Source organism: Tenrec ecaudatus, chromosome 1, assembly GCF_050624435.1.
Source record: "Tenrec ecaudatus isolate mTenEca1 chromosome 1, mTenEca1.hap1, whole genome shotgun sequence".
In the NCBI taxonomy this organism is placed as follows: domain Eukaryota; kingdom Metazoa; phylum Chordata; class Mammalia; order Afrosoricida; family Tenrecidae; genus Tenrec; species Tenrec ecaudatus.
In genome coordinates, this window is record NC_134530.1 from 302,497,644 (window position 1) to 302,514,748 (window position 17,105).

The 17,105-nt window shown below is 45.5% G+C and overlaps 1 protein-coding gene across 1 annotated transcript in view; it reads left to right on the top strand.

Moving 5' to 3' along the window:
- The window catches only part of RANBP9 (RAN binding protein 9), an 83,918-nt gene that overhangs the window by 52,107 nt on the left and 14,706 nt on the right, over nucleotides 1–17,105 (top strand). The window contains exons 4-9 of the mRNA XM_075532458.1: nucleotides 34–201; nucleotides 3,913–3,935; nucleotides 11,318–11,502; nucleotides 14,628–14,740; nucleotides 15,752–15,860; nucleotides 16,497–16,687. Of these exons, the coding sequence (XP_075388573.1) occupies nucleotides 34–201; nucleotides 3,913–3,935; nucleotides 11,318–11,502; nucleotides 14,628–14,740; nucleotides 15,752–15,860; nucleotides 16,497–16,687 (789 nt within the window). The remainder of the gene's footprint in view (nucleotides 1–33; nucleotides 202–3,912; nucleotides 3,936–11,317; nucleotides 11,503–14,627; nucleotides 14,741–15,751; nucleotides 15,861–16,496; nucleotides 16,688–17,105) is intronic.

Here is a 17,105-nt window from a genome sequence, read left to right on the forward strand (position 1 = left end):
GTCTTTGTAACTATGCTGGAACTTCCTTTTCAGGTTGGGATAAGCATTCATATGGTTACCACGGGGATGATGGACATTCATTTTGTTCTTCTGGAACGGGACAACCGTATGGGCCGACTTTTACAACCGGCGATGTCATTGGCTGTTGTGTCAACCTTATCAACAACACCTGCTTCTACACCAAGAACGGACATAGTTTAGGTACGGAGATAACATATTACAAGTAAAATAAGCAGCTACATTGCTATTACACTTGCAGCATTGTAAGTGAAAGGACCCCTCGTGGTGTAGTGGATTACATATCGGGCTGCTAACCGCATGCTCAGCAGTTTGAAGCCACCAGCTGGCCTGCATTAGAAAGTGGAGACTTTCTGTTCCTGGAAAGTTAGTCTCGGAGACCCACAGGAGCAGTTCTGCCCTGTCCTAGGAGTCAGAACTGACTCGGTGGCAGGGAGGGTTTTGTTTTTTAAAAATTATTGTTGTTTATTTGTCTTGGAGCGTTATAGCTATGTTTAATACGTGGTTCTCCTGTATGTAGGAATCTCTGGGAAGGGCTCTTACCAGGCTTAATGGAGGAAATGGTAAACGTGTGTCTCTGGGAAGGTCTCTGTCAGTCAATTGTAGAGAAATAACCGCGGATAAAATGCCCAGAGTCAGCCATGGCAGTAACAGAAATGCTATTCATTTTCTGCTTTACTTTGAACACAGCCCTCACAGGAGGAGCATATCTATAGGTGCCAGGTGATAAGACAATGTGCAGTCCCGAGGGAGCCGCATGCTCCCAGCAAGATCGAGGACTGGGTCGGACTAAGAGGGCAGATCTGCTACAGAGCCAGGACAGTAACCACGGGTTCTGTGGAAGGGTGCAGACACAGCAAGGAGAATCATAAAGCCTATGAGAATAAAGGGCATGTTGCTTCATAAGAGGTACATGGATGGAAACTGAAGTTCTAAGACAAGCAGGATATACATTTTTTAGTCAAGTATGTACCATTTACATATTTAAAATTATTAATTTCTTAGAAGTTTTAAAATTTTCAATTAAAAAGTTTCACATTATCTCTTACTGATAGAAAAAAATTTTTTAGAAAAATCTTTTGTGTGTGATTCACTAGAAATTATTTAGAATGGGATAAAGTCAAAGGAAGCCAAAACGAAATAGCTCTAGAAGGCAAAAATTCCATTTTTCTTATGAATAGTATATTTAGTCGTATAATACCTTTTCCTTTAAATAAACACAGAGCCTTTTCTTTTTGTCATTTCAAAGGAAATTCTGAATATCTGGCTGCGTCGATTAAAAAAAAAAACTCAATCTTTTGCCATGTAGTGGGATTCCAATTCATAGCAGCAGCCCCTAGGGCAGTGCAGAGCTGCTCTGTAGGAGTGTCTCAGGTGGTAAGTCTTTGGGAAGCACCTTGCCGCGTCTTTGACCCACGGATGTACTGGTGGCGTTGAACCACGGACAGTTCTGGTAGCAGCCCAGTGCTTAATCGCTTCTCCACCAGGGCTCCGCTTGGGTGATGTTCCTTCCGTGCACCTGAGTATTGATTGTTGGGGCCACTGTTTTTAGAGGAAGTTGGTTTCTTGTTGCACATCTGGCCCTGGCTTGTCAAAGTAGTTGGCTGGAATAGTTTTAGTTGTTTTGGCTGCTTAATTGATGTTTAAACAGCTTAAAAGATGTTTAAGAGCTTAATTAAACCATGAGGAATCTGCTTTCAGAATATTTTATTTAAAAATGCGGAAGAAAAATCTTTTAAGCTTTTGGCCCTAATGCCTTCCTTCAGGCTTTTCAAGCTTTTTAGGGAGCGTTTTCATTTTGGGAGGTAGGAGATCATCACACAATGGTAGCAACAACAAAATGTCATTTGGGAGGTAGGAGATCATCAACAGCAGCAACAAGCACAGCACCACTGAGTCGCTCCAAATCGCGATGGCCCCATCTCAGGCACCTACACTCTGTGTAGGGTTCCTAGTCTTTATGGGGGACACAGCCTGAGAGTTCCCTGTGACCTTGCCGTTAGCAGAGCATCCAACCTACAGCACTTTCAGGGCTCCGTGGGTGGAGCTCATAGGGGACACGATTTGATGTTTCTCCTACTGGGTTTTCATAACTATTTGAATGGAATGTGTATATTGAATAATAAAGTAATTTTTAGATCTACAAACGTTTCTTAGAACAAGGATATATAATAAGCATCATTTCAAATGTTAAGTATTCTGAAGCACTTGCCATTGGTATTACAAATTTAATCAATATTATTGAATATATAGAAAGACTTGATTATGAAAGCAGGTTCTACAGTCAGGCTTGCCTAGAGACTTCCCGTATGTCTGTGCTTCCGTAGCTTCAGTTGGCAACCAGGAACACAGGTGGTCAGACTGAATGATACATGATAAGTTCTTATTAGGTCATTGCCCAAAATACAGCACTCACTAAAGGTGACTTTTTGTCATTGTTTGCTAGGTTCTAGGTGGCTTCTAGAGATTTATTCAGCACACGAAGAGGTTTTTTATTTGAGGAAATAAGGAGGAAACGTTTCGATACATAGGTCAATTAGATTTTAAGATGCTTTTGCTTTTTTTCATCAATCAACCTCAAACGTGTGTTTGAACTCAGGATATTTAATTTTTATCTTTTGAAGGAGAGATTTCTCCCACCCTCAGAATAGTCCAGAGTTGTTTAAGAATATACTTTTCTTTTTTAAAACGAAACAAATACCATTGTTATCTCTGATTAAAAAACATCCCATTTTACCTCCACTGAAATTATTTGAAGCTAAATTTAGATGAAGATTAATGTTGGGTTGGATGAAGCAACTCGGGATGTGTGTGTGTGTGTATGTGTATGTATGTATGTATGTGTGTATGTGTGTGTATGTGCGTGTGTGCGCGTGTGTGTATGTGTGTGCGCGTGTGTGTGCGTGTGTGTGTGTGAATTCAAAGGGGACCATTTTGATACTCTTTTTTACAATGTGATGGCTAATGTGTTAAGTTTTCAAGATAGGAGTTACATAAAGCCTCTTTAATAATGCTGAAGGCAGTGATGGCATCCTAGACATAAAATTGGTCTATAGCTCCTGTGTCAGGCCAGATTCTCTGGAACCAGCACCAGTGGTGCTGACTTTACATATGCAACTGTAGCGCTCAGTAAAGTTGCTTGCACAGTTGTAGAAGCAGTCAGGTCCACTTCCAGGCAGGTCCCAAGTCAGTTGTTAGACTGAGGCTTCTCCTTACTCATGCTGCTGTGGGAGCTGATGAACTCAAGATTGGAAGGTCGACTGCTGACTGGTAACAAGGTTGGTGGGTCCGATGACAGGCCACCAGGCTGGCATTGACTTAAATACCAACAACCGGAAGTCTGAGCTATGCGCGTGATCCAACCCCAGGAAGAACCAAGCCAACTCTCCCACCGCATCCACTTACATAGCAAGTAGACCATGGCTCTGAGGAGCCTTTTTTAACCTGTAGCAGGGCTGTGACCCGAGTCAGGGGGTAGCACTCCACCCTCGCCTCTGACAACCTGGCGTTAGGAGGACTGCTAGGCCCCAACTTGAAGTCACTGAGCATCCTAGCCCCGCCAAATTGTCCCAGAGCCCCACTGTCACAACCACTCAGGCTGATGGTTTGAGGGGCTTGCATTCCTTCAGGCTGATGTTAGTGCTGCTTAGAGAGGAGCTCGTTAAGTTACATGTGTGTGTGTGTATGTGTGTGTATGTGTGTATGTATGTGTGTGCATGTGTGTGTATGTGTGTGTATGTGTGTATATGTGTGTGTATGTGTGTGTGTGTATGTATGCGTATGTATGTCCCGTTATTTATTCTTTTCCTTCCTTTCTAGCGAGTCATTAGCTTAGACCTTAGATTGCCTTTGAAAAACAGCTTCTAATCCAACTTTTTGTTTTTCTTCCCTCAGGTATTGCTTTCACTGATCTACCGGTAAGGCATGATTCATTTTAATAGCAGTTTTGCGTTTTTAATTAGAGTATAGACATGAATCCTAAGCATGTTTGGGAAGCTCAGACTAGTGTGGCTGGGATGCATTCAGTCTAATATCTTGCATAGCATAGAGATCCTCTCTCTGACCGCACATTGTTTGGGTCCTCAGAAGTTCAGCAGTGAACTGCACCAGAATCCGTTGGACACGGGAGTTTTGTCGTTAAAAAGGAACCACTAAAATATGCTCTGCGATGGCCTTCTTTGGTGTCCTCGGCCCTTTGACCAACGGTCTGTCGCACAGCCTTGGTCCGCGCCGCACAGGCTGGTGGCCTCCCGTGGCAGGCGCCGGGGTACCTTGTTGCACGGAGCCCCTAGGGATCACTGTGCTTTGGGCATACAGTGCAAAGGGCAACGAGTTTTTTAAAGCTATTAAGTCTGAAGGAAAGAAAGGGGTGGGGTGGGACTAGAGCACTGGAGTGTCAGGGACAAGTCACACAGAGTTGTTCGTGTCTCACCTTTGCACACGGTGAGACTTGACTTAAGGTTTTGAAGCAGTGAGGAAATGAGCCATGCATACAGGAGAATGGCCCAGGCAGAGGGAAGAATTAGCACAACGGCCCTGAAGCAGGAATGCATCTGGCTTGTCCAAGGTCATGTGTGAAGTGTGCTGAAGAGGACTGAGGTGGAGAGTCGTAGTCATTGAGTCAGAGAAATGGGGCCGGAGGTGGGCGCAGTAACACAGGAGGGTCAGTGCGGGAGCAGGTAGGCTTGGCTGAGCATTGACTGATGGAGATGCAAAGGCGCTGCAGGTTAATTGCCTCGATGAGACTTCAGTTTTTAAAGGCGCACTGGTGCTGGATGAAGTCTACTCTGGCGGACTAAGGTGGAAGCCAGGAGGGTGGTAGAGGGCGAGAGTGAGGTAATGGCGGCTCTTACTGGTACAAGGAACCATGTTTATCAAATCAAAGACACTACCGTGGTAACAGCATGTCCAACAATCCAGGAATACCGTGCTTTCCTATTGCTTTGAACGCTTATTTTATACCTACTGAGTGATCTCTTCAAGGAAACAGATTGTCAAAAATCAATTTCACTTGTACAAATAAAAAGATAGACGAGCAATATAAATTGATGAAGCAAGTCCCCAAACTTGTTTGCATTCAGAGTTCAATCTTTTAAGTCGCGTTTCAGAGCTGCGGCCGTGGTTTCAGCATGCACTGTGTTCAGAGCTGTCAGGAGCACTGGTGGGACATTTCGGCCTCGCACTCTGCACGGGGGCGCCTGCTGAGCTGCTGGCCGATCTCACTGCTCGTTGGGATGCGGGCACTTTTTGTGTTAGCAGAAAGCACTGTCTCTGGGTCTTTCTTTCTCAGTTGGTCTTTAAGCAGGTTGGTGGCAGTGATCCTAAGCATTTCAATCAGGGCAGTCGAGACCCAATGAGCTCATTCTTTGACAGACTCCAGGAGTGTGGGGGCAGTGATAGCCATGCCGTGACAGCTACCTGCCCACTGGCGATGGTCTGGTACATCTGTGTCTTGGGGATGTTTGAAAGTCTGTCTGTCTTTTGAGAGATGAAGGCAGATTAATGGTAGAAAACAGAAGTGCATCTAGAGATGATTGATATTCCTGATGAATCGGGCACTGGGAGTGAGAGTAGGGCAGAGAAGAAATCAAACCACAGGGCGGGTTTGCACAGTCAGCCAGTGCTTGTCCCACAGCCCTGCCTAAACAAGCTGGTAATTCAAGGAAAGGATCGGACTGGTGATGAAATACCTAATAGAAAACAACTTTCCTCAATAAGGCCAATAAAATATAGGGTGTGCAGAGCCAAGAAACCTTTTTGGAACAAGTGTGTGGGTTTTTTTAAAATAAAGGTCCCGGCTTCTCTAGCACCATGCTCCTTGGTTCCAGGTGGCATGTGTGTTTGCCCCTGTGCTCCTTGTCTGTCTCTGAGTGAGTGGCCCTTTAGAATCTCAGTGGTGATTACATTGAAGGCACACTTTACAGTGTGGTAAGGTCTTGGACAAAATAAAGAAACCCAAAACGAGGTGATCCCCAGGATACAGTGCCAACCCATGCCGAGGACACTCATTCCATTGAAGTTTGCCACTCACTGGCCAAAATTCCTGCCCTTCCACATTCAGCCAATCACACCATTCCAAAAGTCTCATTCGGTTCCAAGCAGAACCGTGAATCCCAACGCCCATCCGCTAGGTGACCTAATCAAGTAAGATGAGTCTGGGTCCATTCCATCCGAGTCCCAAGTTGCTTTTTATCCGTGTACCCATGGAACAAAAGTATACACGGTCTGTTTCCATGATCCATGTGCGCCGCTGGAGAGCACACAGAGTAGACATTTTCATCACAGATTGGGAAGCTGGAGGGAGAGAGGGAAAAAGAAAACATAAGCCATAACAGCAAGATCACAGGTGAAGCACGTTTGAAAGCAGAGATTATGATTTCTATAATAAGTTCACTTAGTGGTCATTTAGACAGTGTGGTGTAAAACCCACTGCGGCCGAGTCACTTCCATCTTGGTGGTCGCACTTAGGTTCCGAGGCTGCCCTTCTCTGAGGGACTAGGGAATAGCTCCCTTGCCCTGGGAGCACTGGGCGGGTTTGGACTGTCAGCCAGTGCTTGTCCCACAGCCCTGCCTAAACAAGCTGGTAATTCAAGGAAAGGATCGGGGCTGGGGGTAAAATTTGGGAAGTCATTGGCATTTGGCTCCTCTTTCAAAGCAGCACCAGGATACTGCTTAACACGGGAGGAGTGAGTGGAGACACCGAGGAAGGAAGGGGTAGACCAAGGACTGAGTCCTGGGGAATGTCCAATTTGAGAGGAATTGACCATGGCAATTGAGATAGGGAGATCAGTGAGGTATGAGAAGAGTTGGGTGACCTGAAAGCTGAGGGGAAAAAACACACCGAGGGAGCACCTTACCTTAATAAAGCAAATAAAATATGGACCATGAATTGGCCATTCTGTCTGACGGAGTGGAGACCGTTTGGTGCCCTTGACAAGAATTTTTGAGCAGAATACTAGAGAAATCCTGACAGAACATCCGGACTCTGGAGGACGCAGGCCATGGGATGGCGTGTAAAGAGACTGGATGGGAGTTGGTGATGGAAAGAGTGCCAGCCTAGGTTTTTTAAAGTTAGGAGATTTGACAGGATATGTATTTGCCCACAGGAGCGACTTGATAGCAAGCAATAGCGCCACGCAGAGTGAAGTACTACAGCGCTCGGTTGACTGAGCAGGTGGGGAGATTGTCTTTGCGCAGAGCATTTGGAGCGGCAGCACATTTAGGTGCAGGCCTGGTAGATGCACGTGCGAGGCCACAGCTCTGGGAGCCTTTTCCCTCATTTTCCGTGTCACTCAGCACGTCGAGCTAAGAGTGAGCGGCTTTTTCATTGGCTTTGGTTTCTCTTTGGTAGAGAGTAGGGATCCTTTGGAGAAGACTTCTTACTTGGCTCTCGACATGTAGACTATTTTTGTGTTGCCTTCTAATTATTTTCTGCCCTACTTTTGAATCTCCAGTCCCCGCCCCCCTTGACTATAATTAACTAATGGTGATCGTCAGTCAGCTTGGGAGTAGCGGACGAGGCCGAGGCGGTTGCTGTGATGCGTTTCTAGGTGTCTTTTTTTAACACAGGGACTTTCTACCTGTCTCCGCTCACTGGCCCGTTGCAACCCTGGATTCTAGAAGAGTAGATTTGCAGAACAGGTAGCCACCTCCACTGTACCACAGCTGCCCTGGAGCAGTCGTAGGCAGTTACATTGTGTGGAAAGACATCTTTTGCCCCCAGCTCCCAAAAGCCTTTCCCTCCTCGCCTCGCCAATTTTAGAAGTCTCTCTCTAGACTGCTTTTGTTTGACATCAGGCAGTCCTTTTGTTACCGTAGCTGTTTTCTTTTAAGATGATGCTACTTCCCAGTTTTGGAGGCCGACTTGGAAACCACATTTTATAGATCATTTGCTTCCATACCCCTTCAAATGTTTTCAGTAGAACAGATATCTGCTACTGAGAATAATATTTTATTTTGTATGCTGAACTTTTAGAGAACTTTTAGTGTAGCTGTTTATCTTTCATTGGCCAACGGAAATGAAAAAGTCAGTTTTCTTTTTGTAAAGAACTGTACTTTCGTCTCCCACCCCCCAGCAAAGGAGATGGGGGAAAACGGGATAAAACACCTCACTGCCACTGAGTCCGTTGTAGCTCCTAGTGAACTAATGGGGAGGGCAGAGGGGGAGCAAGCCCCTGTGGGTTTCCAGGCTTGTCAGCGGTGCGGGAGGGAGCGCCAGGCTTTCCCCGTGGAGGCACTGGGAGGCTCCGGCTGCTGGCCTGGTGCAGGCCCGCTCTGTACCCACAGTGCCACAGGGCTGTCACACTGCTGCTGCTGCTGCAGACTGCCTTGTATTAATGCCACTGGTTCGTGTGCTCATTAGGACAATGAGACATTTCTGCTAATTATGTCATCTCTCTTTGGCTTAAAACACCCAATTTTTAATTCTGTTGATCTTAATAAATGTGCATGCTCTAAACCACTGCATGTTTCAATTTTCCCTTTTGTTTCTGATTTTGTCGCTTGGCTGATGAGTTCTTTTCAAACATTTCTTCGTAGGTTTTTGCTGTGAAAGCTGTGTAAATGTTTTGTATTTGCGCCCAGGGTATTTGCTCTGACCCGCCAACCTATTTTATACTCTAAATGTGTGTGATAATGACATAATAAGGCTTAAGTGCAGAGAATGGAGATGTGGGAAATTTGGAGTTACAGGACTTAGCGTCAGAAAAACCTGTGTCCTTGACTCAGCTCTGCCCCTTAACGGCAGGGTGACCATGGAGCAAGTTCCCTACGCCCCCCCCCCCCCCCCGCCACCAGTTTTCAGTTTCTCTGTCTTCGTAATGGGTGTAATAATTGGTATGGTTAATCCCTGGCATTTAGTAGACACTTAGTAACTTCAGATCTATTGATTAATTCGTTGTTTAGCCAGAAGAATTTCCTGTATTTTTTGTCTGGACATCTTAAAGAATATCTGAATGCATTTCTATATGAATATGGAAATTCAGTCTCACCCATTTCTTTCCTTGAAATGTGTGGATTTGAGGCTTTTGTTTTTATGTAGACAGTTTGCACTCCTAGTGGCATTGTGTTTGCATATAATTAAGCCCTCACCACCCGTTTCCCAGAGTGCTTCACGTGGAGCAGGTACATGACAGTAGTTAGAGTCGTGCCTGTGTGGTAGCCAACTGTAACAATTAGCTCCTTTCTAATTAGATGTCAGAGAGGTGGCCCTCAAAACCACACTACCATGCCGCTCCGCCACACAGGGTAATGTAGAAGAGAAAGTAGGGAGCGTTGGTAAGGCTGTGTCCGTTGCCAGTGGGAATCCAGCGTGGCACTGCTTGCGGTAGAAAAGTGGGCCAGACTGAAACAGGCTCGCTTCCAGTAAGCCACTTCTGACGCCGGCAGCCCCGCAGGACAGGACTGCCCCGTGAGGGTCCCGGACCACAGCTCTACGGGAGAGAAGCCCCATCTTCCTCCTTCGGAGAGATTGGTGGTTTGAACTGCTGGCCCTGCAGTCCACAGCCGAACTGTGGCCATTACAACACCAGGGTTCTTTAGGAAATGGTGGCAGCATAACCGAAGTTCTGTGGAAAGAGCAGAACAGGCAAATGTGTGGCGATCCAGGCTTCTTGGTGGTTACCAGGGCAGAAGGGGTGGGATAAGGGTGTTCATAAGCATGGGTCGCTGAGTCCGTTCATATTCAAGGAAAGACTGCGTCGACTAAAGGTAGGGCTACACACCGATGGGTGTACTTCCTGCCAGCGAGTTGTATACCAGTAGAAGCTCAGTCGGTCAGAGGTGTAGAATAGAGATCGCTATAATAAGCAAAAATGAAAGAGCAGCTGCTGGTGCTGCCCATGGACAACCAGCTACTGGAGGGGGTTAGTTCCTTGGCTGGGAGGTTTAGAGACCTCGTTTCATGGGACAGCCTAGATAATTGGCCCAATACCAGGTTTGGTGCTTTTGTTGATCTCAGTACATTGTATGGTGCCCCGGGATCTTACGTCCACAGCATCCATCCAAAGCATGATGGCTGGTCTCCATTCTCTGAAACAACAGAGGGGGCTAATCGCCTCCATGAACAGCTGCTTCCTTTACCCTAAGGCCTGAAGAGCTGGGTGTACAGAGCTGCCATTACAGAGCACGTTGAATATAGACTCCAGAGAAGGATCCAGATGAAAGGGGGAGGGCATTCAGAACAGAACTTCACGTTCCCCTAGGCTCCAGACTACTTGCATCTGTGGAGGCTGGACGCACCTTTACATGACTTCCTTGAGATTGCCTTTAAACCACAATATTCCCAAAGTCCTTTAAAAACCAAATATTTGAGTTCATATCTGGGTGCCCCCTCCAAGAAAATAAAGGAAAAAAACCCCAAATATTTGTTAGCTAAACTAGTTTTTTAAAATGTCTACCTTGTTTGATCCCCGTACGGGCCACCAAAAAAAATAAACATAAAAAATAAAATAAAATGTCTACCTTGAGCATTTGCTCTTTTAAGAACTATCTGTGAGGAGGCTTAGAAAGCTCACAGGAAAAAGAAGGACTAAAAAAAAGATATAGAATATAGTTGATAACAAACATCAGCTCTGAAGACTAGGCAGGAAACTCAGGACTGTGGGTTTATGCCAGCAGGGAAGTAGCTATTTGGGAAAGAAGGTGAGAATGGCCATACCGTGTGAAAGACACAATCGTGTCACTGAGTTGCATCTGTAGAAACGGTTGAGTTGACATATGTATATGTTCTGTGTATATTTTTAACAAGCAAAATCTTAAATGCCGCCTTTAGAAATCACGTAAAGACAGCGGTAACTCGAGTTATGTTATACTGGCATCTCTTCCATGTGGCGTGCTCTTAGGAGCAAGAAGTCTGTCTTTAAGACATTAGAAATACAAGGCCACACGGTATACTATGGCGTGGGCCCCGGATAAAAGCAAAGGTGACTTGGAATGATTTCTTTTTTCTTGGGGAGTAGATTGCAGGAATGATATTTTTCATCCAAGATCATATATGTTTAGTTGAGTTTTGGTTTGCTTAGGGCTCCTCCACTAATTGTTTTGAGATTTAGCCCTATAACGCCGAGCATGACATTTTCATAACATTTGATTAAATGTATATATGAATATATATTGATACCTGTGAGCGTAAAGAATAAAAACAAAAAAATTTTCCCCCCAAATTAAAATTTCGGGCGTTGTAGGGTTAAAAAATCATCATGAAATAGATTTATGGCTCTTTTCAGCGCAGCATTTGAAAGAATGAGTACATCTCTGACGTTAAAGGAATCGGCATTTAATGAAATACATTGTCTTACAGCCAAATTTGTATCCCACTGTGGGCCTTCAGACACCCGGAGAAGTAGTCGATGCCAATTTCGGGCAGCATCCGTTTGTGTTTGACATCGAGGACTACATGCGGGAGTGGAGAACCAAAATCCAGGCACAGATCGACCGTTTTCCGCTAGGAGACCGAGAAGGGGAATGGCAGACCATGCTGCAAAAGTAAGAGTGAGCACATTTGCTTGGCTCTTCCCTCACAGTACCTTCGCTCTAGGAGAAGTCATTTGCTTGGTCTGCTTGGGGATTTTTTTAATAGTCTGGCGAAATCCTAATGATATTAAGGGTATATACTATTGACTGTATTTTAATCTCTTTACAAACAGGGCTGTACTCCAACTATTTAAAAAGAAAATTACGAATGATTTGGAGACACATGTGCAATATTACATTTCAGTGTGATTTCTTAATTTGACAGAGGAAGTAAAATGAAAGTAGGCCTGTAGGTTCAGTCCATTCATTGGCCCGCCATTCGTATAATAGGACGTGGTGGCTCCCAGAGGTTACACGATTCAGCTGTTGGTGTTGGTGAGAAAGATGTCTTCAAAGCAGTAATCTAGACTGTAACATTCCCACAAGTTTGACTCTGTAGTTTGGCAGTAGTTGGAAGATTTATGGGAAACATTACGGCTTGGCCACGAGGCAGAAGCGTTGGGGAAGCATGGTGTATCTCATGTGTTGCCCGGTACCATTTGAGTTGCTTTCTGGGACGAGATCAGCACATCATCGATTGGATGTGAGTTGCCTTTGCGTCAGTTCCAGTGGCCCCGTGTGCAGTGTCGAGCTGCTCCATCGGGTTCTCAGACCTGTGAGCGCTCGGAAGCGTGTCACCGGGCGGGCCTTCCATAACACTGCCGGGCAGGCTGTCCTCCCCGAGCTTGAGGCCGCTGGGAGAGTGTGTGATTGTGGGTGGGAACCCGGGACTTTCAGTTAGTGGAATGCTCTCTCCCCTTTTGCTAAACACAGGATATTTCGCATGTAGGCTCAGGGACTTTATAATCGCCTTCACTCTAAAGAAGAAAATCTGACTTCAAGCCTCTCCCTTAAGGGATTCTTTTTAAAAGTCTTACTCATTAATTTGAGCTCCACTTACTTATAATTAGACTTTTAAGACAAGGTAAAATGTATGAAGCTCAAGAAGCAGTGAGTATGGAAGTAGAATTCCTAAATGCAGTATAAATATTTATGATTCAGTGATAATATGGTGGAGTCAGCAGTAGGGCAGAAAATATGGGTGAAATAAAAGTACTATGAAATAAGAACTACATTAAAATCCCTGTTTTAGAAAATTATCTCCTATTTTATTACAGATTTTTTTAAGTTGTTTTTCTTCTAAAGTGGAATTTCATTAGGAGAGCAGCGGGACTGTAACTTATACAGCAGCTGACCTTTGCTGAAAGGCAATGCCATTAGTACTAGGTGGGAACTCTTAGCGATTTGAAAGAGAATAGAAACAAACTACATGTTACTAAGTTTTCTAAGTCTCCTTTGCTGTAGTAATGTGACCCAAGATAACAGCAGAAGGCTTTCAGATACCAGTAGTTGAACACAGTTCCTCTGGAATTCATTTAGAAATGCAGTAGCAATGACATTGTGTGTGTCCTTTTGGGGGCGGAAGGGTCGAAGGGCACAGGGAGCCTGAGTGCGTGCCTCTCTCCTGGAGCGACCATTGTCCAGCGCTGGGCGCTGCTCTGTGTTCACAGTTGCGCACACAGACCACCTGGACTCGGATCTCATAGACACCATGAAGTAGGCCTGGGGCGGGCTGTTTTCCTGGGGTAGATCCCTTTCATAGTCTCGCGTGGTTGGCACTGAGCACAGTGGCAATGCAGGCGTAGCACAGGAGACATGAGTGTCTCAATACCATTGAGTCCAGGGAAAATCCCCTCCCACACTCACCATCAGTGCTCATCATGACCCATTGGAAGTAAAACACACAGTTCCCTTCTCCCTTAACTTCATTTGAATAGTGGAATGAAATCAATGAAAATGTTATATCTTAAAAACCCTGCCACTATCACCCCCCCAACACACACACACACCCTCCCTCCCTCCCTCCCTACCACACTTAAAAACCCTGCCACTATTGCCCCCAACACACACACACACACACACACACCCTCCCTCCCACACTTAAAAACCCTGCCACTATCACCCCCCAACACACACACACACACACACACCCTCCCTCCTTCCTTCCTCCCTCCCACACTTAAAAACCCTGCCACTATTGCCCCCAACACACACACACACACACACACCCTCCCTCCCTCCCACACTTAAAAACCCTGCCACTATCACCCCCCAACACACATACACACACACACACACCCTCTCTCCCTCCCACACTTAAAAACCCTGCCACTATTGCCCCCCAACACACACACACCCTCCCTACCTACCACACTTAAAAACCCTGCCACTATCGCCCCCCAACACACGCACACACACACCCCTTCCCTACCACACTACCTCCCGTTGTCTTAACAGTAGGTGCCTTGGATCCTTCGAAGTGCCAAGTGAGTTGGGCATGGGGTCCTTTGATATATTGGAATTCTTTTCTAGATATTTCCAGAGTTATAGTTTTGTTTTGACTATTTGTTGGCTTAAAAATGTGTACGGTGGAGGTAGAGGTGCTACGTAGCTGTCTTGGCCTGTGTCATCCTGTTTGACTAATGGCTTGGGCGAGCAGGCCATCTCCTCATCTGGTCCGTGTCCTCACTCCCTGGAAGGCTTTTCTCTCTGGTTCATCCCCATGTTCCTTCTGTTCTCACCTTCGGTCCCCTTTCATTTGACTGGTGTTAAAAAAAAGTTGGACAATGAAATAAAATAACTAACACAATGGATGTATGTGTGGATTGTGATAAGACGTGTTTGAGCCCCCAATAAAATGATTTTTAAAAAACAAATACAGATAATCTACTTTAAAGTTATTCCACAAAGAGAGCATTTTCCTGGCATAACTCATGGTAAGTTGAAATGGCAGCAGTGGCTAGTGAGACCGAATCTCATGGTAGGAAACCACTAGGGAGCCAGAAATCACGGGAAGGGCCATTTAATCCTCCCGGCTCTCTAGAAACACTTGTTTCAGGAAGAGTCCTCTCAACAGCATATGAAATCTCGTTGGAATGGAACAAAGTGGGATTGCGGAGTCACTTTAAAGGCGAGGCTTCCGAAGCCTTGCTGTTAAGCAGTGGGAGGGTTTTGCTCATCCAGCATGCACGTGCGCTGTACGTGTCTGTGCAGCGTGTATCTGTCTGACTGAAAGATGCGCTTCTTTTTCTCTGAAGGATGGTCTCATCCTACCTGGTGCACCATGGGTACTGCGCCACAGCCGAGGCCTTTGCCAGATCCACAGACCAGACCGTCCTCGAAGAACTAGCGTCCATTAAGAATAGACAAAGTAAGCACCATGTGGCGCGTGGCTGACGCTTGTTTTCAGGGGACCAGTTTGGCTCCTTCAGACTTGTTAAATTTTTTAAGTATTAAAATAGTTGTGAGTAAGTAGCAGAGATAACATGTGAATGAAATGTAAATCTCTGACTTGTAATTGCTTTCTGACCTGTGAGGTCGTCTCGTCTTGATGGCTGAGACTCGCGGTTTGCTTTCGTGCTAACTGTGGGCACAGCTACAGGGCCTGGTGAGCATGATGACACTTCCGCGGTCGGTGGTCCGAGAATTAACTGCTGTTGATCCCTCATGGTGGGTCTTTCATATAAATAGTAGTAGTCAATCAAGAAAAGGTCGATTCAACCCAGAAACTCCCAGAATGAAGTGGGAACGAAAGCACAGGCTTCAGACCTAGACAGAAACCACGCCCAGAGGCCAATCGATACAATAAACACACATCACCAAGGAAGGCAGAACCAAACCAGCCCCCAACCCTAAAAGTAAGAAATAGCTCTAGGGCAGCAAGAAGGACCAGTCACCAGAAGAAAGAAAGATCCGAGCAGACAGAAATGGGAAGCAGTAAAGAAAAAGCACAATGCAAGATCCTAGACAGTCTAGGAGGAAAGTATAGGACAGAGTGCAAAGCCACAGAAATGGCCAGACTTACTCCTCTGGTACAACCTGGTGGGACCTGCTGAGATTATGCTCCACAGCCCCCTTTCCAACCTGGAACTGAGCCCCTTCCCACAGGTCAAACAGCGCACAGAAACAGCAGCATCCAGGAGACCACAGGAGACCAAAAGTGTAGCCACTGCACAAGGACGAAGCTCGGGCAGGAAAGATGGGTGGGCGGCGGTGGGAAGCGAGCGGTCGCCGTGAAGGAGCGCAGCTCGGACCACACAGCACGGCGTGTGTGGACTGTTGCGTGGGCACCGCCTCGGCTTTGGACACGTCCGCAGAGAGCGCACTAAAGTGTCACGGAAAAATAGAAAGTTACTATTTTTTGCTTTGTGTTTCTGAACAGGAATTCAGAAATTGGTTTTAGCAGGAAGAATGGGAGAAGCCATTGAAACAACACAGCAGTTATACCCAAGTTTACTTGAAAGAAATCCTAATCTCCTTTTCACCTTAAAGTGAGTCTGTTTAATGTAACGTATGCTAATTTATTATATATCTTTGGAGGTATGTAGAGCCAACATAAATTTCCTATTAGTACTGTCATGTCTATTTTGCCGTGCTTCAAAATACCTGCGTTTGGTTTTGTAATGTAGCGCAGGTAATTGCGTAACAGGTTCTGAAACACCTTTGTGGAGCACGATGAGCAGATGGCGTCGTTGTCCTGTGTTGGTCAGTCATGTTGTTGTGGACTCCAGGGGAAGCCTGCGATCTTCCTCATTCACACACCAAGTGCATCGTGTTCCCGGACACCATTTCACCTACTAAGTATCAACGTTCTCTCTGAGTTCTTTTTAGCTCTAAACATTTAAGCCCGTTTTAATGTTCTTACTATAAACGCTTTATTTTCTCTAGTGAATCTTTGGATTAAGGAGCTAAGTCTCTTTTGCATCGTATTCTCCCGGTTTTCTCTGGGAAACTTTTAAGTTTATTCAGATCAATAGCGATATACGGAGCCATGTTTACTTTTGCTTAGCTCACTATTTGTAGACTTATTGATAAGCACACACTTGTTCCTGAAACCTGTTAGTGACTCAATAAATGAAGAAGCCATTTGAAAGATTTGTCTACAAGAATGTTTCTCTCTCTTCCAGAGTGCGTCAGTTTATAGAAATGGTGAATGGTACCGACAGTGAAGTGCGGTGTTTGGGAGGCCGAAGCCCCAAATCTCAAGACAGTTATCCGGTTAGCCCTCGACCTTTTAATAGTCCAAGTATGAGCCCTAACCACGGGGTGAATATTCACAGTTTAGCATCAGGCAAAGGAAGCACTGCACATTTTTCTGGTGAGATTTCATCTTTCAGCACCACGTTCACATTTTCACCCTTGTTCACAGTTTTAAACCAAGATAAACAGAAACATCTAGAATCTTACCAGTTACAAGAAGTGTCTTAAAGAACAGCGATTTCTGGGAACAGAATAGTTGAGGATGCTCAATGAAAGCACACGGTCAAAATGAGACGTCGCTAGAAATGGACTCACATTGATAATGAAGGAGGGGTACTTGTGTCTCACAGAGCAGGTAAAGTGGCTTGGCGGCGATAGTTTATGACATCGATCAAATCTAACAGGGCAGGCTGTTTGCCCACTTGCCTCCTTTCTCGTTACCTATCACTTTCTCACCAGTCTCTCTCTCTCTCTCTCTCTCTCTCTCTCTCTCTCTCTCTCTCTCTCTCTCTCTCTCTCTCTCTCTCTCTCTCTCT